Source organism: Haemaphysalis longicornis, unplaced genomic scaffold (genome assembly GCF_048455015.1).
Source record: "Haemaphysalis longicornis isolate Haplotype H1 unplaced genomic scaffold, Haemaphysalis longicornis Haplotype H1 scaffold_7, whole genome shotgun sequence".
Taxonomy (NCBI): domain Eukaryota; kingdom Metazoa; phylum Arthropoda; class Arachnida; order Ixodida; family Ixodidae; genus Haemaphysalis; species Haemaphysalis longicornis.
Genome location: NW_027526422.1, coordinates 24598257 through 24621908, shown reverse-complemented (window position 1 = coordinate 24621908; position 23652 = coordinate 24598257). Strand labels below are relative to the sequence as shown.

Here is a 23652-nt window from a genome sequence, read left to right as displayed (position 1 = left end):
AAGCTACTTTATGATTTTAGGCAGTTTTATTGCCTTTGCGCAAGTTGTCCTAAGTACTCTGGTAGTTCTACTTACCCCAGGACCATTCCCAAACAGTTTACAACAGTTTCGGTTTCGTTTCTGCATCGCGAAATTCATATTTAGCGCAACTACGCAGTTACCCAACTTCAAGGCTAACTGCCATGGCGCCTGAAGCGTCCGCGACTGATCCTCGAACAAAGCACGCCGCTCCTCATTTCCCCCCACCCTAACCCGATTTCTGCGATAAGAACTTCAGATGCAAGTCAAAAGGTCACACCCAGTCGCCAGATATCTGTTCCGCCGAGGACAGCGCTTCAAACCGGCCTTACACTGCCAGCTGTTCGCCTTCCAGTTTCGTTTTCATGCGAGGGTATATCCGGGTGTCTAATGTTGCTGCTTAGTTGAACTGTCTATTCGGACGGAGTCTCTGATAAGTTTTTGTACTGTTTCATTTGAAAAATGTTAGGTGGCGCTGCAATAGAGGAGGCTCGTTGTGCTGATCTTTTTTAGCGCGCGACTGCTACTCGGCCAAAGATCGCAGGGGACGATTCTAGCTCATCGTACCTCATTTTTGCGAGCAAGGCTACAATTGCGAGTGATAAGATGATAATAAAGCTCAGCTTTATGTTTTGAGAGATAACTGACCGTGAACGACAACAAACATCAGCCACGGCGTTCCGTTTTCAACTTCATGCATGTTTTTTTCTGCATCGCGTGCTTGTCCCAAATATTGTGCTCGCTGTAAATGCAAAGTCAGCCATTGGCAAGATGTTTTTACGTTATTTGGGGGCAAATTGGTGCCTCTGATAACGTCAAACCGCCAGATTTATTCCAAGGAACCACCCAAAATTGCACAGTTTGAATTAGAGGTTGGGCTTCACCGCATGACACGAGCACCGTGCGTGCTAACATTTTTTTTTTATATCTGAAAAACTGTTCCGCGCAAGTCGACATTTTTTTTAGGGTGTGTTTTTGAAATGTTTCCCTGCAAAATGTATATTCTAATTTTTTTCTACTACCGGTGGTTTGATATACACAACTCCTTTTTTATCATTTTTTTCGACAACTTGACAAAACTTTTGATTTTGATTTTTTTTTTCACAACTATGATATATGAAAACCTTTAAAAAACTGGTGTTATTGGAAAGGCCGTTAAATAATCTGCATTTTGTGCTCCTGCAATTAGTGCCTAAATAATTTTTAGCAGAAAAAAAAATGTTTTCTTGGACCCCCCAAAATTGGTCAATTTTCTGCGGTAGCGAAAGAGTTAAACGCACAAATTTTGGTCTCTCTGACTGTGACTCGATTCAGCCACCCGGCCAAAACGGAACAGGAGCTGCGCAATAGTCTTATATACTCACAGCCAGATCTAAATGTCTGTCCGGTGTTAATGTTCATACTTGTCAACATTGTTGGACAAGAACAAGACATTACGCAAATTTAAGGCAGAAAATCAATACACGAGTGATATTTGCAGTATTCCTTTACCAAAAAATTCTCGGATGCTTGGTTTTTGCAATGGCAAATGAAATACTACATCAACGGCAGAAAATCGTCGCCTGCTGTTGCCCGTGGTACTATAGCTCCTGGCAGCATTTAAAGGAGCCATGAAGAGAAAACACAAGTTTGGTTCATTAAAAAGATTGCCTCGTTAGAATCATACTGACACCACTTTTAACGTAAACTTGCTCAAATAAGCTACATAATTAGGAAAAAAGGGAATGGCCATGCGACCCACTAGCTCATTTCCCGCAACAGAACCTATGATGTCACATGGGACAGCTCTGCGATTGGCGGAGGGCGGCAAAAGCAAACGCAAATTAGGCAGAGTTTATAAGCTTGCTGAACGAGCTGTTTGCGCTTAAATTTAGGGCACATTCTTTTTAAAGCCGTAAGAATGGTGGGACAAACAGTGTAAGTTACGAATGCACATGTAAGCATAGAAGTACCGATGCCTACTGCTGTTGGTACAGCGCGCACTATGCTTGTTTAGCTGCACAGAACTGCGGAGCTTTGGGGTCGTCTCAGACGATACTGGCCGATTGATTGACGCTACGGTGTCTTACGTGATCATATTTGTCGAGCGAGCACTATGTTTCATGCAATGATTTTCTCCCAGAACAAAAACAAGTCAGGTTAAAGAAGGTCAAAAACAAACCAAAGGCCCAAAACGGCATGCCACGGTATGGTGGCGCCATCTAGGTTTAACGTAAGCAAACGCGTGAGCACCCCGATGCCAACGCTGCCGTACAGGGTGGAGACACCGTTTGAACGGTCCCGTGCCGCTGCAATTGGTCAGCGTGCTCATCGAGTCGTTCTTTTCGTTTCCCACGTGACCGAGCAAAGCGAAACAGCTAAGTTGATTTAAACTTCGCCAGTTAACCGCGTTGCGGCGATAACTTTGCTTTGGCGGCGAGCGAACGAGCGACCCAAAATGGCGGCGCCAGCGTATACGTGTCTCCACCCTGTACGGCGGTTGGGTGAATCAAGGGACCCTAGGCTGCAGGGCGGTCTGTGATGTCATTGCGGACCACAAAAACACACGATTTAGCAGGAAAATCGAACTTTTAACTTAAATTGATTAATTTCTCAGCGAACAAAGCGTCGTTTGCATTCGGACAAGCGCTGGGGGCACTATAAAACACGAAATCTTTCGAATAACACAAAGTTGTATTTTGTCTTCATGGCTCCTTTAAGAAATCAAACAGCAACGAAAGGTTCCACTGAACAGGATGCACGTTCTGCTTGGAACGCTCGTGGAGTACGGCAACGTGGTTCTATAGACGCCGTAGTAGGTTGCCTCGATTCACGCATGTCCCCGCCGTACGGCAGCAGTGGCATCGAGGCACCCAACTCGGAGCAGTGGAACGCGGTAAATTTAAACTGACTTGATCAATCCTCTAGCGTGTTATCTTGGGAGGACCAAGACAGGAGAGGAACAGCGTAAGAGGTGAGCAGAAAGAGAAGGGAGGCATTTAGGCGGCAGGGGCGCCGGTCGGCTATCGCCTTTCGTCGACATTTGCAACGAAAGGAGCAGATACGTGGCCATTTTTTTTCTCTCGGTTTCTCCTCAGTTCATCCTCCCCTCCCTCATAAAGAGCACGGACCTGCTGCTGCACGTCGGTGGCCGAGTCGGCAAAGCGCTGCTCCAGCTGCTGCCGGTGGTCGCGCTCATGGGCCAGGTCTTGGCGCGCCGTGGACAGCTCCTTGGCGTGCCGCTCCAGCTGCTGCTGCACCTGCTGCAGCTGCAGCTCGTAGTTGCTGCACATCTCACACGGCTGGCACAGCCGTTCCCGCAGCCGGCCCAGCTGCACACAGCACAACAGCAGGGGACGTTGCCTCTCCCTTCCAGAAGGGTGCCACCCCCGTGGCAGGAGGCATCGCTTACCTCTTCTTCGAGTAGCCTCCACTCCTTGTCGCTGACCACTCGCTTGCCCACGCCCAGGCCGTCATCGTACTCGGCTCGGGCCGTTTCCATCAAGGACCTCCGCGCTTCCATCTCTGGTGTGGCATCTGCAATGAGGAGGACAAGGAACCAATGGCCCAGTTCTTTCCATACCGCATTTAGGGCGTGCCTTGTCATTTACCACATAGCTTTAGGACTGCGGTGACATCCTCTGTTAACTCACAGAAACAATTTTTTTAATCCAGTGGGAAAGCAATGAGACGTGCTTGAAAAATATGGCCACCCAGGCGAACACAGTAAGTTTGCAGCTGCTTTCCATGGTGTACCCAATGGCGGCAGGTCTGACAGCGATGACGTCAACTTTGGTTTGGCATCAACCTGAACATTTTTGTTTTTGCTTCGTGGTCAGGATTGTTTAGCTGCCTAATCTCTCACACACTGTGTTTGCCGTCACTACCAACGCATCAGCAACACAATGTGCCCAACCTGACCTGTGCTAGCCATCAAAGCAAGCATCCACGCCTTCGCCCTTTTTGTTCCTTTCATTTGCACACACTTAAGTGCAAGCTCATATAGCCTAGTACTTATGGTATTTTACTTAGCCTTGCTTCCCCCCCACACTCCCACCGCATAACAATGCAGATGCATTTCATACCAGGAAATCCCCCTTCAGTTTCTTTTGAGACCTCTTTCTGTAGCACTCACTGCCTACTGAAGAATGATTGATTGATAGATTGATTGTAAGGTTTAATGCGCCGACGCAATGCAGGCGATGAGGCGCGCCGTAGTGGAGGGCTCCAGATTAATTTTGAACACCTGGGGATCTTTAACGTGCGCCGAAAGCTCGTACACATAGGCGTTTTTGCTTTTTGCCTCCACCAGAAAAGCGGCCGCCGCAGCCGGGAATCAAACCCGCGACCTCGTCCTCAGCAGCGCAACGCCTTAGCCACTGAGCCACCGCGGCGGGTCCTACTGAAGAATGCAGCTGATAATTACAATAAGGCATGGAACATCAAGGCAAGAACTTCAGCTGTTTTTCATGACCAAGACAACCTGTGCACTCACCAGAGAGTGCGCTCAGCTGATCCCCTGTCAGTCCAGCTCCAGCAGCGGAGGTGGCAGCAAAGTCGCCCAGTGACCGTGTGTCCTCGGTCCCTTGCCCAACCGTGAGGTACTCGTCCGTTGCAGAGGGCAGGTCCGAGCTTGACAGGGACCGTCGATGGATCTGCCTAGGCAGCAACCGAGACGGCTTGACGGTATCCAAGTCCGCCGGAGAGCTCCGCATACGCTGCGTCCATCAAGGGAACCCCATCAAGAAACCAGCGCCTGCCATACCACTCCACTGAAAGTTTGTCAACAGTGGCTGTGAACACGACTGATCCAGAACTTTAGTGAACAAATGTGAATGCATTAAAAAGTTCTCGTTGGCATATTTGTTGGCATACTCTCGTTACAATACTTAAGCACAAAATGGCACTGCAAAGGGCAGTGGCTGCAAGTGATTTCAAACACAACACAGTATTTGCAGTACAACAATGTCTGCTCGTGCAATGTCAATCATGGCGTTTTCAAGCATTTTCAAGTGAACTACTTCCCTGCTCCAGCTGTTGCTGGAGCAGGGAAGTAGTCCGATTTTGTGAATGAGGAGTAAGTGCACTGGATACCATGGAACTTGAAATGAAAAATACAAATACTTGTCGAAAGGCTTTCACAGACAAACACTGAAGGCAAAGTATTACTGCACGCAACTCCACATTAATTAATTAGTAGTATAATTGGTCAAGCTCCTTATAGGGTACCCAGGGCTCTCCCCAGTAATTTCTGAGAGGTGGCCATTTTGAGAACAGAAGGGGGGGGGGGGTTTCAAATTTTTATCCCAAATATTGACTAACCCTGGTCTAATACCGGGCATTGAGGGGCTGCCGCGTAGTTAAAAGTGACAGCTCTTAAACAAATTAAGGAAGTGATAAGTGCAAGCATTGACTCCTATGTTTGCATGCAGCTGGCACTCTGGGACTTCAAAGCCACTTGTTCAGACTCCTTTTCACATAACCAGGTAGTGGGAGATGCGTCCAGCTGCCGTTGCTCTCACACAGTGGCCAGGTTTTTCCTCGGGTTTGAATTTCAAATGGGTCAGCCGGAGTAGTGGGTGACCTACCAAAGGTAGTGGGCGGTGAAGCGGAGCAGTGGGCGGCATTTCCGCTGCCACCCACTGTGAGGAGAACCTTGAGGGTACCTGTAGCACATACCGTATTTACTCGCGTAATCCTCACACTCGCGTAATCCTCGCACCCCTAATGTGAGCCACCAAAACTTAAATTTTTTGGTTCCTAGCATAATCCTCGCACCCCCAACTTTGCAGCGGCGAAAGTTGCCTGCTCGCGAAACCCGCATGGTGCACGCGCTCTCCAACGCGCGCCCTCCCCGGACGCCTCTCCGTTCGGCGGAGAGCGCTGTGTATCCAAGGCCATCCAGGCGCCCCAACAACCTGCATGGCTACTCCCTAACAGGCGCCCTAACACGCTACTCGCACTGTCCTTGAGCCGGTATCGCGTGTGCGCAACTAGACGGCGTGTCATGCGAAGAAATCACATGACCACAGGAAACATTACTCCAAGAAGAAAACACTTGTAACTCAGCAAGAAGATGACAAAGAAGACTACGTAAGGCACGCGGCGCCAAGGTCATTGCCTGGGCTACGGCGATGAGCGCTCGAGATTAGAGCACGAGCTTGCGCCGGGCGCGGGCCAATCGGAAGCGGCCAACGAGGGCGGCCGGCGGCCGAGGGGAGCCAGAGGAGAACTCCGAAGTGTGGAGAGCGACTGGGGGCTTGGCGGTCGGGCGACCGGACCCGTGCTGTGCCCCGAAACGTCCTCCACAACCGCATTCCCAAGACACCCCCGCGCACAAGTCGTCACGCCGGCCTCAGTGACAGAACGCGGCGCCCCAAGGCAACTGCGTCGGCCACTACGCCACGGGAGCTGGGAGCGCGCTTGACTACCGCCGCCACGACATCACCTGGACGTTTCAAAACCGCAACACCACTACTGGGACGTGAGGTAGGAGAAGCCCGTCCCCACAGAGAACACATATTTTGGGACATTTCATTCCTGTACTTAGTCGTCGCCCTTGACTTCCGGACTTTGACTTTTCCCCGTTTGCTTGAACTCTTTACCGTGTTCCATACCGCTTTTTCACCTTTATTCAGTATTTATTAGTTCCCGCTGTTCTTTAGTTTATCTCTGTTTGCTGTGTGTATTTGTTTGGGTTTCGGGTTACATAAACAGAAAGTCTCGTTTCCACAGTTTCTTATATTTTTATTATTGTCCCGAACCTGACAATAATTGGCGTCCACGGCAGGACGAGACCAGTTCGTTTTATAATACCCATAAAACCCACGATGGACACACGGGAGCTCATTGCCATGGGCGAACGCTTGGCCTTGAGTGGCGAGGAATTGAGGAAGTGGGTCCAGGCGGAGCAGAAGCACTTGCGCGACGAAAGAGCGTTAGAACGCGAGCACGAGCGGGTGAAAGTCGAACAAGAGCGGGCTCGTGCAGAAGTCGAAGAACGCAATTTGCAGCTGCGGATTCGCTTGGCGGAACTCAATCCAGCTCGAGGAGAGGGGGCCCAAATAGATGGCGAGGGAGAAACCACTGGTCAGGCTCAGGCTGCCACTCCGCAAAGCTTCAGCGCACGCAAATTCCTGCCGCCGTTTGAGGATGCTCGAGATGATCTCGACGCATACCTTAAACGGTTTGAATGCGTAGCCCAAAGTCAAAGCTGGCCTAAGCCGAAGTGGGCCATCGCCATCAGCACGTGTCTTACCGGAGAGGCACTGAAAGTCTACGGGCGCCTGTCCCCAGAAGAGTCGCTAGACTACGACCAGGTCAAGCTTGCTTTGCTGCAGCGCTTTCGATTCACCGCAGAAGGATATAGGGAGCGCTTCCGTCACTCGAAGCCGGAGAAGGACGAAACCGCTAAACAATACGCCGCTCGACTGAAAGGTTATTTTGAGCGGTGGGTAGAGCTCTCTAGCATTGACAAAACCTTCGACAAACTCGCTGATTTGGTAATCACTGAGCAACTTCTCTCTAACTGCCACAGAAAACTCGCGATGTTCGTACGGGAGAGGGAGTGCAAAACACTCTCTGAGACCGCGACAGCTGCTGACCGTTTTATGGATGCCCAAAAGCAGAACCACTTGTTAATTTTTGATGATAATAACGGGGAACAACGAGGAAACCCAGAGACAAGTGAACGTAACGTTGAACAGCAGGATAGTCCCGGCCCGGGTGGTGTAAGGAAAGGAAAATGGAGGGTGGCTAATGCCGTCTTAGACGTCCGTGCAGGAATGGATAAAATGCCTGTTTCGAAAGGCAGAGTAGAAGACAAGCCGGCCATCATTTTAAGAGACACGGGAACTAACACAGTAATCGTTCGCGAGTCTCTCGTTCCAAGAGCGGCACTTACCGGCACCTCTTGCATGTTACAGTTAGCCAATGGAACATGTGTCACTGCCCCAGAAGCGAAAGTGTTTATCGAGTCACCGTTTTTCACTGGAATTGCATTGGTAAGCTGTCTAAAATCTCCGCTGTACGATGTGGTCATTGGTAATGTTCGAGGGGCACAAGACTTTGAGGATCTGGCCCGGAGTTCAAACCCACTGAGCCCAGAAACAGGATCGCCCGGTAACTGTACCACGTCGAGACTTCGGAGAATAGACGTAGCCACAGAGCAAGTGAATACCGGTTACGATGACGATCCAGGCGGCTGTCAATCACGCCAGTGGTTCCCTGTGTATCCGAGCAGAGTATTTTACTCGAAACGCCGAAAGCCACCAAGTCCACTGTAACACGCCCAACAGCACTGCTATGTTGTTTTCTTGGCTTGGCGCTCATTTGGTATACGTTCAGTTTCAGGAAGTTTGACTACAGTTGGTCAGCATGTGGGTTAAGTTGTGCTTGAGTGCCGTTGGTTAGTATGATGATGCTGTTAAAGACTAGGAAGTGAGTTGGCGTGCTATATTATGAGTGTTCCGCCGACAGTTTCGTGAAGTTTTGTTGAACTGTGCGTTGTAGGAGTGCGAACACTTTTGTGAAGTGATATTGAACTGTGCGTGGAGTGTGAACATTTTCAGTGAAAATTGCTTGAGTGGGGGGACGTGTCATGCGAAGAAATCACATGACCACAGGAAACATTACTCCAAGAAGAAAACACTTGTAACTCAGCAAGAAGATGACAAAGAAGACTACGTAAGGCACGCGGCGCCAAGGTCATTGCCTGGGCTACGGCGATGAGCGCTCGAGATTAGAGCACGAGCTTGCGCCGGGCGCGGGCCAATCGGAAGCGGCCAACGAGGGCGGCCGGCGGCCGAGGGGAGCCAGAGGAGAACTCCGAAGTGTGGAGAGTGACTGGGGGCTTGGCGGTCGGGCGACCGGACCCGTGCTGTGCCCCGAAACGTCCTCCACAACCGCATTCCCAAGACACCCCCGCGCACAAGTCGTCACGCCGGCCTCAGTGACAGAACGCGGCGCCCCAAGGCAACTGCGTCGGCCACTACGCCACGGGAGCTGGGAGCGCGCTTGACTACCGCCGCCACGACATCACCTGGACGTTTCAAAACCGCAACACCACTACTGGGACGTGAGGTAGGAGAAGCCCGTCCCCACAGAGAACACATATTTTGGGACATTTCATTCCTGTACTTAGTCGTCGCCCTTGACTTCCGGACTTTGACTTTTCCCCGTTTGCTTGAACTCTTTACCGTGTTCCATACCGCTTTTTCACCTTTATTCAGTATTTATTAGTTCCCGCTGTTCTTTAGTTTATCTCTGTTTGCTGTGTGTATTTGTTTGGGTTTCGGGTTACATAAACAGAAAGTCTCGTTTCCACAGTTTCTTATATTTTTATTATTGTCCCGAACCTGACACGGCGTTAGCGCAGCCCGCTGTCTTGTCGTCGTGTCGCCGTCGTGGTCCCGTCGTTGAGCAGCAGCAGTCGGTGAGTCACTCGCGTCAGTGGTGGATAGCTCGCTGCCATTTTGAGAACTTTTTGATCTCTTTGTTTTGTGCTTGGTGCCGCTTCGCCATGGGGAAGAACACCAGCTACAATGCCGCTTTCAAATTGAAAGTGATAGAGTACGCGATCGAACACGGCAACTGCGCCGCAGGCAGGCACTTCGGCGTCACCGACTTCAATGTGTGTTACTGGAGTAGGGCACGCACATGACGACGACGAGATAGGGCGCGCGCAAGAAAGCAAAGGCGGCAATTTCATGATCGCTGATCGATGGGAGACTGTTTACGTTGTAAATAATAAAATAAAAAGAAATAGCTGCTGTTCGCAACACTGAGATTACATATACAAAAAACGACCGCTACATTTAGCGGGACTGGCAGAAGGCAAATTGGCAACACTGGGCACCGGATTTTTTTTTTCCCCGCATAATTCTCACACCCCTATCTTCGCGTTGACTTTTCCGAAAAAAAAGTGCGAGGGTTATGCGAGTAAATACGGTAGTATTAAAGCCGCCTCAGAGCTTTGAATTTGAACTGCATTTTGACCGCATAAATAATGCAACCTGAAGTTTGAATTCCTAAATTCCTAATTTTCAAATTCGCAAATAACTTCGACCATTCGAAGTTTTTTGAATATTTCAAAAACTTCAGTACTTCTTTGAAAAGCTCACGACAACTTGCAAGCCTAGTGTGAGAAATGTTTTTGATGTTTTTGTTAGCTTATCGCCTATGGCCCCCCTAATGTACCACGACCCCCCGACCCTCTACTGTATGGCCAGGCTCACCTCGCTTGCTGACCTGCCCACTAGACTGCTGGCCTTGGAGAACAGGCGGTGCTCCAAGGCAGCAAACCTGGGCCCAGGCCTGGGGCTGCTCGAGGGCAGGGGGGAGACAGAATGCAGGGCCTCCTGCAGCTCTGGCTCCTGCACCGAGCAGGGGACTAGCCTTCCCCGGCCTGCACCTGCAAGGGGAGAATCTGTGTTCACTACAGGGCACTCTGCCGGCACCACGTGCAAGTCAGAGAAGATGCAAGCAAGTTTTTAAGACAGAGGTCTCGCCCCTGGATTAGAAAAGAGCATTGCTGCAGCTCACTGTCACTGCCTCGAGGAAAACTTCAGTAGCAGACAGTTCTAAGTGAGACACAATAGTCTTCCCAGAAGCAGCGAGAACAGAGTGAGGAGTGAATGATCTACCAGCAGCCTTCTTGGTTTACCAGAGATTCGAAAATGCTATTTGAGCAGCATTTACACCGACGCAGTTCCTGTAGATAGATAACAAATGGAATGTGGTCGCTGTAAACAAAGATTTCCCGGCATACCTGTCGGCAAATGGAAGCTGCAGACTCAGAATTAATGAATACTTTAACAGATAGGGAAAACAGAGCAGAATATAAAATAGGATAAGTAACAGGATGGAAAACAGAAAACAATAACAGTGGCTGTACGTGCCACCTGCCCTACTGTTGAACAGCAAGTTCATTCACATTGTGCCTAAAACTCCCTTCCATTCTCTCCGAATTTCTGTTTGTTATTAGCCTCGTGTGTAAAAAACCGCGAGGATGCACACACCTTGCACTGTCACTGCTTTTGGTGGGATGCATGCCCCTCCCCGCAAGAATCTTTGAAAAAGGTACAAAAAGGAAAAGACACGGAGGAATGTTTCAAGACAAACAAACATCCCTCAGCCTTCATCCGTGTGTCTTTTTCTTTTGCGCTTTTTCAGAGATGAGCGCAGACCACCTTGCCCAGTTCCCTGTTTTGATGCCCGGAGGAGGCGTGTGTACCGGCAGCGTTGGCCTCCTCGTCCTTGCGCGTGCGTGCCAGGAGCCTCTGCTGGTCCTTGGTGAGCACGGCCTGCAGGCGCGCCAGGTCACGCACGTGCGCCTGCTGGGCCTCCAGGAAGTGGTCGTTGGCCCGCTGCCACGTCTGCTTCAGGCTGCGGTGGTCCTTCTTCTCCCGCTCCAGCAGCTGGCACACTGCACCGCACGGGCAGTGAGCGACACGCTATAGATGGTATCCACTGGAAAGCTTAGCTGTCAATTTCTTCGCTTGGCAACACTGGAAATGGCCACAGACATGGCCAAAGTGCCATGGACATGGCACGGCTTCTGTGGTGTGCGCCCGCACACCACAAAAGAGAGAGCGAAAGAAAAAAAAATAAATAAATAACCGGCGTGCGTCTCAGCTTTGTTTCAACCCAATTCTTGAGGGTGGTGTCAACAAAGATGTTATTAATCACAGTCACATTGGAGTTGCGGCATTACTTTGCGTTTGGTGGGGTAGAGTTTGGAACGTCCAACAAACATCATGTGCTTAGCACTGACAGGTACCGCCATCCCGCGGTTCCCGACGTAACCAGTAACGGCGCATTCCCATGGTTGCCTGCATGCTTGCCTCGCCAGTGTACACAAGCTAAACATTGGAGCACGGATCTCCTCACCCCACATGCAGAAACCACCCTGTTGCACAGTGAGAAACTCCCGGAAAAAAGAGTGGATGTTCGAATGGAAGGTATGCCAACCAGATCCCCCAGCAGTATCATACCACCTGTGGGAAACATGAGACTGCAGCCAAACACTCCCACTCACTGATCATTGTCCTTCGCTTAATTAATTTCCAACCATAAAAATACCTAATTAAGCAAAAAACAAGCGGCTTTTGATTCGGTAACAGAATCAACAAGTAGGCAGCTTGTGCTAGGCGTTGGAGTACAGCATTAAGCATCACGTGAGTGCCGCTCTGTAACTCCTGCAGAAAGGTGCTGCATAACATGGTATGTAATGTCACTGACTTAGCTTGTGATTTTGTTTACATGAGAAAATTAAGGGGGAAAAGCAGAGGCTGAATGGGAATGTCAGGACAGGATGGCACTTGACACGGGAGTGCTTCCAATAAATAAGTGACAGCGACACAGGCAGGGAGCAAAGTGCCAATGAACCTTTAGCACTTTATTGCCTCCCCTTTCAAACAAACATGAGAACACATAATTCTGTGTTCAGAGCACTAGGAGCGAGGTCATGAGAACCTTACTCTTTCCAATCTACTTTTCAACCACTACAGTGGCATCGGGCATTACGGGTTAGATTCCGAGAGTCACAGGACGGGGTGAGCAAGCGAGCGGGCTCACCTTCCTGGAACTGCTTCTTGAGCTGGTCCATCTCATCCTGCAGGACTGTCTTCTGGGTGTTGAGCACCGCCACGTACATCTCGAGGTCACTGCGCGATGCCTTCTCGGCCTGCAGGCCCTTGCACAGGCTGTTCAGCTGCAACACACACACACACACACAATACGCAAGGTCAGAACAGTCCCTACAACACACACACACCCCAGTTTTACTCGACCAACACAGAAGAAAAAAAAAATAGCTACAGCGCGATAAGAAACAAGGACACAGAAAGATGACAAGACGAGTGCTGACCGTGACAGCAATTAGTGTAACTAGGATCGAAGGGTGCGAGGTTAAACAAGAAAAAGAGCCCGATGAACTAGAAATAAAGCTTAACAAAGTGTACTGTTGAGCGAGTTGGTAGTTCTTAGTAAAAAAAAAAACAACTACAGCGCAAATAGAAACAAGGACACACATAGACGATGGGACGAGCACTGACACGCTGAACAGTACACTTTGTTAGGCTTTATTTCTAATTCATCGGGCTCTTTTTCTTGTTTAACCTCGCACCCTTCAATCCTAGTTACACTAATTGTCATCACGGTCAGCACTCGTCTTGTCATCTTTCTGTGTCCTTGTTTCTTATCGCGCTGTAGCCATTTTTTTTTTTAAATGACCTACCAACTCGCCCAACAGTACACTTTGTCAACACAGAAGCACGCACGGACCGCATAAATTTCCGCCCTCATGAAAACAAAAAGGCTTTCAAAGCACTGTTTTCTCCCACTGTCTGATGCAGCCACAATGTTCATTGGCCAGGCTGCCTCCACCTTCTTTGGCCACCACATGACCTTGATAGGGATAGCAAGCAACCGCACTCCACTAGGAAACAAGCTCGTGCTTGAAAAATTGTTAGTGACACGAGAAAGGACTAAAGTTGAGAAGGCTCATACAGCTGCAAAGAGATGCAGTGACAAGTAAAGGCAAGCAGAGAACTAGACGGAAGAGCGCGAGGTGAACATCCAGGGGAAATTGCTGTATTTCCCCCTGCGGAAAAGAAGTCCTCAACCTGCAGTGGGAGGCGGCGGTTTCTGATGACGAAGAGAACAAGCCGTCAGCAGAAGTGTGGCCCCCCTCACCTTGTCGTCCAGGTGGGAGAGCACTTCGGCGGGCGAGCTTCCCCGCACAGCGTCGCTCAGGGTGCCGGACCCAAGGCCGTGGACAAGGCCCGTGAAGGCCGCCTCGTACACGTGCAGCTGCTCGTCCGTCGAGCGCAGCTTGTCCTTCAGGGCCTTGATTTCCTCTTCCAGGGGAACCACCAGCGAGCGCAGCATCTCTGCATCTTCCTGTGCCTGCGTCCAGGGAAGCAGGAGGAAAACAAGGAGGAGGAGGAGAAGGAAGAGGGGGCGCCACAGACACACCTGCAGTTGCTGCCAACATCACACATTTCAACTCGCCAGCCCTGTGGGACCTCACTTTTTTCCCGTACAGTCTTTGCCAAAAGTTTATAGGCTATGTAAGATGATCCCCCAAAATTCAAGATAGGAGCTTGCCTCTCGAGTGAAGATCAACTGTTGATTCCAGACAGCTGTTAAATGCACCCTTCTTTCTCACTGTCACATAATAATTCAATCACACTTCAACAGTAGTCCCTTTGAATTCTTTGCAGCCTAGAAAATTTGGCAAGGGTGCACTTTTGTGCTGTTTTGCAATTATCAAGATAAGCGGCCAGTTTTACATTTTGGGGAGACAAATTTGCAGTCTACCTGCCAGTAAACTGTGAAATCTTGTAAATGACGAAATCTTGGTCTTTGATCATTTCATTTCATTTCAAGAGAAACATTCGTGCCAGGGAAAAAAAGAAATGCAGAAAACCTGCAAATCTGTGCTCCAACTCATGCAATATAGAAAATCTGGCCAGAATTGCAGATTAAAACAAATGAGGTGAGAAGGTGCATAGCAGTACTGTGCTTGCCAAGAGCAAGTTTTCATTCAAGGGGAAACACTGGATTTGAAGCATTTTTCTGTGACATTTTCATCTGCCGTTGGCAATAAAACTAACATTCTGATCAAAAAAAGTTGCGCAAAGTACAAGTTGCTGACGACTCAGCACTAGCCATCTCTACCTTTCAGGTGTAGCAAAATGTAAAAATTTTACCAATTCATGGATATTGGTGCTGGCAATACTTTACAATAAAAACAGTTCTAAGAGGAAAAAGAAAGGTCAGAAACATGAAAAAAGATATTTGCTTAAAAAGAGCAAATACAGTCACATCTTAGGAGATTATTCTCAGCGACTTTGGATCTAAAGACTAGTGCCTTGAAGCAGCTTCCCACACAATAGCCAAGCTCAGGACAGGCATGTTCTCGTGGTAGCAAAGAATGGCAAACTCGCAGGCTGTCATTTTATAAAGCACGGATGCAGAAACGATAGGGGGCAACTTACGTCCAGCCACAGCTGTAAACGAAATAAAATTTCCTGGCGACTTTGGGTCTAAAAACTAGTGCCTTCTTTTACCAGCAGTAATTCAGTCAGCACCTCGGACGAAGCCAAGCTCTGGACAGACATATTCTCGTGATAGCAAAGAATGGCAAACCCGCAGGCTGTCACCTTACGAAGCAAGGATGCAGAAATGAGCACGGGCAACTTACGTCCAGCCACAGCTGCCAACATGAAATAAAATTGCATCAGAGTGCAGCGACCTTCAGCGAACCGCTCAGTACTGTGCCGCCATGTTTCATAAGAAGGCGAATGACATGGTAGAGCCTCAGGTCGTAAACAGCATAGCTATTCAGTCAAATAAACCTGAAGCTGCGCTCATTGACAGCAAGCACAATGGAACCTCGTTTTTACGAACACTGATATAGCGAATTATCAGACATGGTGAACTACTTTTGAACTTTGCTTGGTCACGCTTCATTTCAATGACACTCATTCCTTTATAACGAAAGTGAAACTGCGAGAGCCATGCACACTATCGGTTATAACAACAAAATATTTGACCACTAGGCTGAGATGCTATTTGGAAAAACTCCCGGCGCCCGAAACAGCAGAAGTAGAAAAGGCACCCTTTGTTCGTGGACATAGTGGAAAACTTCATCCTGCTCAGTGGTGTGAGTAGCCACCAGACAAAGATATCATCCTTCCTCGAAAAAGTACGAACGCAGGCCTGTTTTGTCAAATCAACTTTGTTCTGTAGCTACTTCCTCTTTCATGTTCTCGTTCACTCAGCTTGAAATGCCACAAGGAGAATGATAACAGTTACCTTGTTTATAGTAGGTTCAAAGATTGAAATATTGCATTTGTATCAAGATTTTTGCAGGAGCCAGATTATCAATGGGTTTGAACCAATTTTAAGCTCCACTGTTGCAACAAGTTTCAGATATAACGAACTAAATTACTGACCTGATACTACTGCAATATAACGAGGCTCGGCTGTATCTGTGTACAGGTAAAATGCACGTGTGCTAAAGGCTTAGATGTTTTGTATAAAGACTTCACTTTCCAACATCATCCTTCTCGATGAGAAACCAACTGCTGCAGCTCTGATCTGGCAAAAGTTGATGCGACAGAGCTGACAAAGACAGGGCAGACGATGCAAGCAAGAGACATGGACCTCCCCTTACCTTGCGCATGCTTTCCTCGAGGTTCTCGACGGTGTTGTCGCTGGAAGAGGAAAACGGGTTAGGACTGAGATTGCCCACTTTCTGCTTTAGGGACTTGGTGACCACCGCCAGCACGCCTTCCCTTTGTGGGGGGAAGAGCAAAACAGGAGCAGGAGGAAGATGAGGAAGAACAAAGGAGGAGGAGGAGAAGGAGGAATAGGAGAGACGCGGGAGCAGCAGACACACCAAGGCACGGGAGAGAGGTGCACACATCAGGAGGAAAGGAGCCCGGATGGCAAAGGACAAAGAGAGAGGGGGGAGAGAGAGAGATGAAAGAGAACTGTCAGAAAGGAGAATCATTCCCGTTTCCCAGCATTCCAGAGAAAGACACATCAACCCGACATCACACACAAATGAATCCACCCATGCAGAAAAAAAGGGCAGCGGGATTAGAACCTTGACTGTATATATGCATATTTTTTTCATTCTGCCACTGTACGCCTTGCTATATATCTAGTCAGGATAACAATAGCTCACTGACAAGACTGAATAATCCGTTATGAAAAAGCCTCATTTAAAATCGTTTAACCCTTGTTATTCTTCCATGAAAACTCTCATCGCCATTTAAGGATTCTAGCAGGGAAAGAACCATTACGCAGTAATAGTAGCTGGCAAGAAATCGGAGTAATCTAAACAGATACAATTCCTGTGTTGCTAATAGAAAACAGCGACCAATTCACAACACCAGGCCAGCTATATGGTGTTGCAAGGATGCAAGGATGCAACTACAACAAAGAAAACTAAGGCTGCAAAACTTGCCCATTAGCAAAATTCATTTATCACCCCTGACACTGTTTATGCCAAAGGCAAGTGTCACTGCTAAAATAAACAGTCGTGTGACCTAGGTGGAAGCAAAGCGACAGCGGCATCCGTACGTACAACTTAATGCCTTTGAGTTTCATACCACTGTATATAAGAGTTATCTGTTGCTGTAATCGCGTGTTGTCATGGAAACCACATACACAGCTCAAGGTGTTACACTCCTGCTTGGTCAAGCTTGCGACATGCCTTCTTATGGCCCCTGACGACAAAGACAAAATGGGCAGCATTGTTTTTTTTTTTCTTGTTCAAGTTCCGGAAAGCTTTTAAAAATATTCGTCGAAGAAGCTTTTTGTTAGCTGTACCTTAATAAAGTCAAACCTCGTTAATACATACCCGCCTAATGTGTACTTGCGATTTAAACATAGTTTCGATGATTCCCCCACTTAGCCCCCGTTGAATCCCATGTATTGGCTGCCTGCTTAAAAGCCATAGCCGCTCATTGCCCATCAAACGGCCAGTGCATACTATTTTCTTTCTTGTTCTACATGCACAGGCATAAAATCGGCAAAATCTCACGTGCGCAGACATTCCATGCTTGAGCTGCAACGCCTGGGCGACAGTCGCCAGCGATAGTGACGTTAAAACATGGCCCCCATGACGTATTTCTTGCTCACACAGCTTTTGCCGATCGCAGCCCACAAAAGCATGGCCTTTGAGATCAGCTCGTGGTAACGCGAAGCAGCTGCCGGTAGGGGGTGTGAATTCGCTGTCACCGACGAACCCAATCCAATCCAGTTCAAGAAGTAACCGCACAAAAGTGAATTTTTTTCCTTCATTCCGCCAGTGTCATGCGAGCTTCCGCAGAGAAGCGGGGCCTCATGGACAAACTGGTTCGCAGCCTCAGCGACTTCGAAGACGCCGACATCGCAACAAGTCCGCCATGTCAGAAAGTGAGGATGACGTATTTTTTGCTGCCTATCCACAAATAAAGTTCATCGAGTGTGTGTGTTTGAAAGCAACATGTATTTCTCTTCGGGCCAGTAAGTAGTTGCTGAACTGGCATTAGCGGTTAGTCGTACATTGTTTAATGCAAACCTAAACGTCGTTTCCAGCCGACTACGTATTAGCAGGGTTGGACTGCAATACTAAAATATCTTGCACTGGCTTTTAAGGACAATAATTACAGTTTACGCAGCCACAGGCGACCTTTGAACTTGTTCACCAGTTATGCAAAAAAAAAAAAAAAAAGAGAGAAAAATTCTGGGGTTTACCAAACCGAAGTTACACCTGGGCTACAAGGTGTGCCATAGTGGAGGGGTCCAGATTAATTTTGACCAGACGGGAAGCTTTAACGAGCGCCGAAATCTCGACAGACGGGCGTTTCCGTTTTCCACTCCCATCAGAAAAGCAGTCACTGCGGCTGGTATCAAACATGCGTCCTTCAGATTAGCCGCGCAGCACCTTAGCCATTGAGCCACAGCAGAGGGTGAGTTAGAACGATTCTCCACCATATGTGATGGCATGCTCGTTAAAGCATGGCTCCCGTAGACACTTGCACTGGATTCCTCTTTAGTAAATACATGACACTCTATGCTTCATGCACCTCGCTGACACTGAGCTCGCGTTACAGGAGTCGCAAACGTCCCCCACAACAAGAGGAAGGACTACTCTGGATGGCAGACTTACTTGTCAGGCCCCTGCTGCTGCTGCTGCTGCTGTTGGCCGGCGGCTGCCCTGAGGTCGTGCAGCTCCTGCTCGAGGCGCTCGGCGTGCCGTCGGCAGCGCACGAGCTCCTTCTCGTAGCGGTTCGAGGAGCGCAGTGCCTCCTGGGCGTTCTCCTTGAGGATGTGCTGCAGGGAGGCGAGCTCCTCGCGGTGCCGCCGCCTCTCCGACTCGAGCTCGTTCTCTTGCTCGCACTGGGCCACCAGCAGCAGCGAGCGCGCCTCGTCCAGCTCACCCTGCAGTGCTCGCAGCTGCCCCGCCAGGGACTCCCGCTGCTCACGCTCCGCCTGCAGCTCCTCTGCACCACCAACACCATCGTGACACGTTTTGATAACAGCAAAGATGTTTAGCAAATTGTAGTTTTTCGTGTCTGCAGTTAGCGTGTGCACGTGAGCACAGGCCTCGCTGTGACCGCCCTGCAGTTAACAAAACCAAAATAAAAAAAAAAAAAAAAAAAGACTAGCGCTCATGTGCGCAGGCCTCGCAACAACCGCCTGGCATCCACTGCGCATGTTCGTCAAGTCAGGCATACCCACTTAAGTTAAGAAGATTGGCCAAGATTGCGGCCAAGTTAAAAAAAACCTAGAAAATGCCGAGCGCTCATATGTCCGTGACTCGCGGCGACCGCCCAGCGCCCCAGCGCACATTTATCAACCCAAGTAGACCTACTAAGGGAGATTGACCAAGACTGGCCAAAAAAAAACGCCGGCATTCGCCATAGTCATGGCAACACTTGCTCGGCACAAGAAAGACATCGTAGCGTACGTCCCTCCAAGGTGATGTCCAATGATTATTATGTACATCAAAAAAATGAAAGAAGCTCACACTTTTAGCCACAATGATGGAGTAAAGGTCATTCGGCATCTAATAAGGAGCAAAGTGGCTGCAATCATGGACTGAAACTGTCGTGATGGTTGTGAAAGTTATGTACAACTTCGCTACCTTCAAGCCTTACGCGTTAGTGTGAGCTTCCTGCATTTTTTTAAATGCGTGAGCATTTTCACGTCTGTCCGTCTGTAACGCTCTATGTGTCGCACTTTCGTACCATACGAAAAAGCTATTACTAATAGAAGCTGCTGGGGCCTTCGTTTTCCATACAAGACCTACATTGCTCCAGGAAAACATCTTCTCGCCCATGCATTTGTGTACAATAGTGAAGCCAACTTTAAAGGAGCCCCGCATATAGCCCTTAATAGGGATTTGTGGGGTCTTACACAGGTTATCAGAAAAAGGCCCTGGGGGCATTCCTGCTTTGGTATCGCACCATTAATATGGCAAGTGGGAAAATGTCTTCCCAGCAACGCATGCATGTAGAAGTGAAGCCAAATAGTTTTTGTCACCACACCCACTCGGGAGTTTTTGCAATTTTTTTTCCCCCTTGCATTTTACTGCACCACAAGGACAACGGCCACTGATCAGGTCCCATTCCACAACCTGTGCTCATGCACTGAGCAGCTATGCCAGCAGGAAACATCGGTGCCGGACCTTTCACATGCATGAGCATGTTGTCTTAATACAAGTTTTCACTTCGAAAAACTCTTTCTGTTGCGTTTTGTGTTTTGAATAAACCAATAAGGAACTGGACGTGCCATGTTAGTCCTGGGCTAGAGGGGCAGACAATTGATTGAATAAACTTTTATTAAGCTTGCCGAACTAATGCTGACGTCGAGACGCTAGCGCTCGTCGATCGGGCCTAGATCATCCTCGAGGGGACAAGACTGAAATATAAAGTGCCTGCTGCGTTTCCCATTTGGACAATAACAGAATGAATAAGAAGAAATGGTGGTAAGTTACACGGGTTGTTGTCACTCGCGAGGATTTCGAGCCCACAAAATACCTTCAACATTTTGTAGAAGTTAATGAGCAGATAGCACTGATGTGTCTAAAAGAGGAAATGTAAGGGTGACACTGAACATTTTCTCAAGTTCTCAAGCTGGCACCAACTGTAAGCACTTGCATAACACACCCAGCATACAGTTTGTACTAGATCCAGTAACGCGTGTCATTCTTCGGAAAAAAAAAAAATTTGAGTAGCCCTAGAAGGCTGCTCACAAGCACATATGACTCATGATCACCCATAAGTGCTTAGCAACAACGTGTAGTGTCCAGCAATCTGAAGTGAATTCTTAGTCAAGTCTTCCTGCACTACAATCCACTCGTACAGCACCAGTACATGGTGCGTGGTGATATCTGCATAGCGGAGAAATTTATATAAACACACAACTGCGTTTTTAGTCAGGTCCTCCGAAGCAAAATCCACTCGTCAAGCAGTAGCACATGGTGCATGGTGATATCCGTACAGCGGAGAAATTCATATAAGCACACAAACTTCTGCACAGCTTGCTTTTAAAACTCCACTTGTATGCTTTCCATACATAGTAGAACCGTTTAGTTCCACACAAGAAATCATATTTAATATTTGAACACATGAGGTTGCGAGAATGCCCAAGTAAAGAAATGCTAAGTAAATTCACTCCAACATTCATGTGGATTTCACAAGAACAATAAAATTAAAACTGCCCACCATAGAATAAACAACACACACGCAGTACTCAAAAAGCGGGCAATGCAACAGCCTCAAAAATAAAAACACTGATATGAAAGTGCAGGTTAGTCTCTAAATCTTTCTTTTTGGTCCTGTTTTTCAACTAGGAAGATTAATAACTTCTAACTTCTTGGTAAAGTTTTGCCCTGACTGGACATTTATGCTTTCACTAGAAGCATGACGTATTAAAACAGCATGTCCTTAGGATAATTTATTACCGCCCAACGATGCGTGCCAGAGTCGTAAAGAGCTCACGCCTGCTGTCCAATTGAATAACAGACATGCGCTGCACTTATTTATTGCTCTCCCATGCCAAACAAACTGTCCGCTTGTTCTTTGGTCACTGGGCAGCCAGCCAAAGGACAAGCAGTGACAAGCGCCCCGTCTTCAATGACAGGAAAACAAAAACGGCAATACATAGGAATGTTTTTACTGCAATACATGTGGCAAACCTGACTTTCGCCACTAAGGAAGTTTTAAAAGGAACTGCGCATGGAAGACAGTCAGCCGGTTAAAAACTCCCGGAACTAGAACACAGATTCCCACCGGCAAGTTTCTGTGTGCTAATCCCTTTTTCATTTGGCACTAGTGTGCCCGAAGCTATCCCTTTCAGCCCTGATTTTTTTTATTTCAAGCAGAACAATGTTTTCTGTGTGTTTTCTTAAAGTTAGGGTGCCATAGGTCCTCAAACAAAAAATAGAGCTGGAAGTGCAAGCAATAACAGAATTATTAATGAGGCAATTAATTAGGACATCTGGCAATTAAAACGTTTCTGTTGTCAAACAGAAACATCACTTTCACATATTTTCGAAACTTTATGACTACATGAACCTACAAACAAGAAATGAGCTTCGTAATGCATTTATTTATAGATTCACAAGCTTGGGAATAAAATTCGGACCACCATTTTTTTTGGCCTCAACATCGTAACTTCGTCTTCACCGGAGGAGCTTCTTTTTATTCGTAGCGTGCAGCTCCACTAAAATGAAACCATAGTGATATCCATCACAATAGGCATTAATGAAGAACAATTCCCCCCAAAAACGAGCAGTTCTGGTTTTGTTCTCTAGGCGTTTTCATGTGATGGTGTCAACTGACACCACCACGGCAGAAAGGGCTATACTAGCCAGACGAGCTGTCAGTGGAAAGCTCTACACGACTGGAAGGGCTTAGGCCGATCAGCCCCCTGCCGATATGTCACCTTCAGGGGTAGAAAAGACGATGACGTACCTTCTTTCTGCATGAAGAGCTCTTTGAACTTTGCCCTTTTGAGTCCGAATTCAGTTTCCATGGTCTCCTTCTCCTTGCGTAGTTGGAGCAACAGCGACCCTTCCTCCGCATCTGGAACAGGAACGGCTGCGGTGATTGCAGCGCAGGGCCCCCACAGTGAGCACTTACTCGGCTCGAAATTTCAACTCAGATCACTGGAATTTCAACTCTGAGTCCAGGGTGGGCGAAAGTTTGGACAAACAACCACTCATGAAAGCTAGTGATGTTGCAAACTGCCGTTCCTGGAGAGATAACTCTGGCAGTAAAGTTAAAGCAACACAAACGGGAAAAAAAAAATGTCCCACGCATGAGCACATGCAGGCACAACAGGAAGCGTACATCAAGGTTCAAGGATGTTTGACATTCGCTCGTTATTTTCCACTGTTCTTTTTTGTTTTGCGAAGCCTTTGGTGTTTTGCAAAGCCTTTGGAATGGGCCTAGCTTGGCGGCTTCCCGGTTTCTCTGTCCCAACTTTTTTTCCTTCCGGTTTTGTTCGGTAGCAGTCTCACTTTACAATTACCATTGTTTGTGCTCTAGTTCAGTTGTATTTGACCATAAGGCCGGTGCAGCGGCTTTGAAATTTCTTTCTTACAACAGAGTTGAATGCCAGGCAAACAACCTGCAAGACATTTTTCTGTCTGAAGTGATTTATACGAGACTAAACATTTAACAATACTTGCTTGCCGACTGTCTGCTTTAGAAAGCCCTACGGCTAGATACCCCTGTATTATCGGAGCACTTGATGTCAATTTATCATTTTACTTTTCAGGCAAAAAGCTTGCGCAGCTGTGCTTCACATAGGAAACACAGTTTACGTATGGTGAATCGACGTATAAGCTGTTTATCTACAATAAAGGACTGAGCTCGGAAAGTTTTGCTACCCAATTTTCTGCTCAACTAAAATTTTTTACCCAAAATCTAAAAATTCGAGTTAATGGCATATTACTGCTGGTTCAAAAATTAGAGAACCTCCGGTGAGTCCCTTCTAAATGCCAAATGTGTGCACTATTCAAGCTCTGTTATGACAGCCACCCCAGCCGCTGTTTTTTTAGCTTATACACCTTACTGTTTCGTACAAAAGTCATTCAATATAAAAAAATCCACCCCAGTCAGAAAAATTAAAGACAAAAAAAGG

General features: G+C 47.9%; 1 protein-coding gene across 4 annotated transcripts in view; it reads right to left on the bottom strand.

The window, feature by feature from the left end:
• The window catches only part of LOC144144821 (rab GTPase-binding effector protein 1-like), a 60677-nt gene that overhangs the window by 32340 nt on the left and 4685 nt on the right, over window positions 1–23652 (bottom strand). For 2 of the 4 annotated variants that reach the window (XM_077676328.1, XM_077676332.1), the window contains exons 2-11: window positions 22479–22604; window positions 18668–19001; window positions 16181–16301; window positions 13693–13905; window positions 12574–12709; window positions 11231–11422; window positions 10233–10408; window positions 4493–4715; window positions 3410–3534; window positions 3129–3329 (exon numbers count right to left, since the gene is read on the bottom strand). In XM_077676328.1, the coding sequence (XP_077532454.1) occupies window positions 3129–3329; window positions 3410–3534; window positions 4493–4715; window positions 10233–10408; window positions 11231–11422; window positions 12574–12709; window positions 13693–13905; window positions 16181–16301; window positions 18668–19001; window positions 22479–22604 (1847 nt within the window). The remainder of the gene's footprint in view (window positions 1–3128; window positions 3330–3409; window positions 3535–4492; window positions 4716–10232; window positions 10409–11230; window positions 11423–12573; window positions 12710–13692; window positions 13906–16180; window positions 16302–18667; window positions 19002–22478; window positions 22605–23652) is intronic. The other 2 variants (XM_077676331.1, XM_077676330.1) reach the window with 2 other exon arrangements.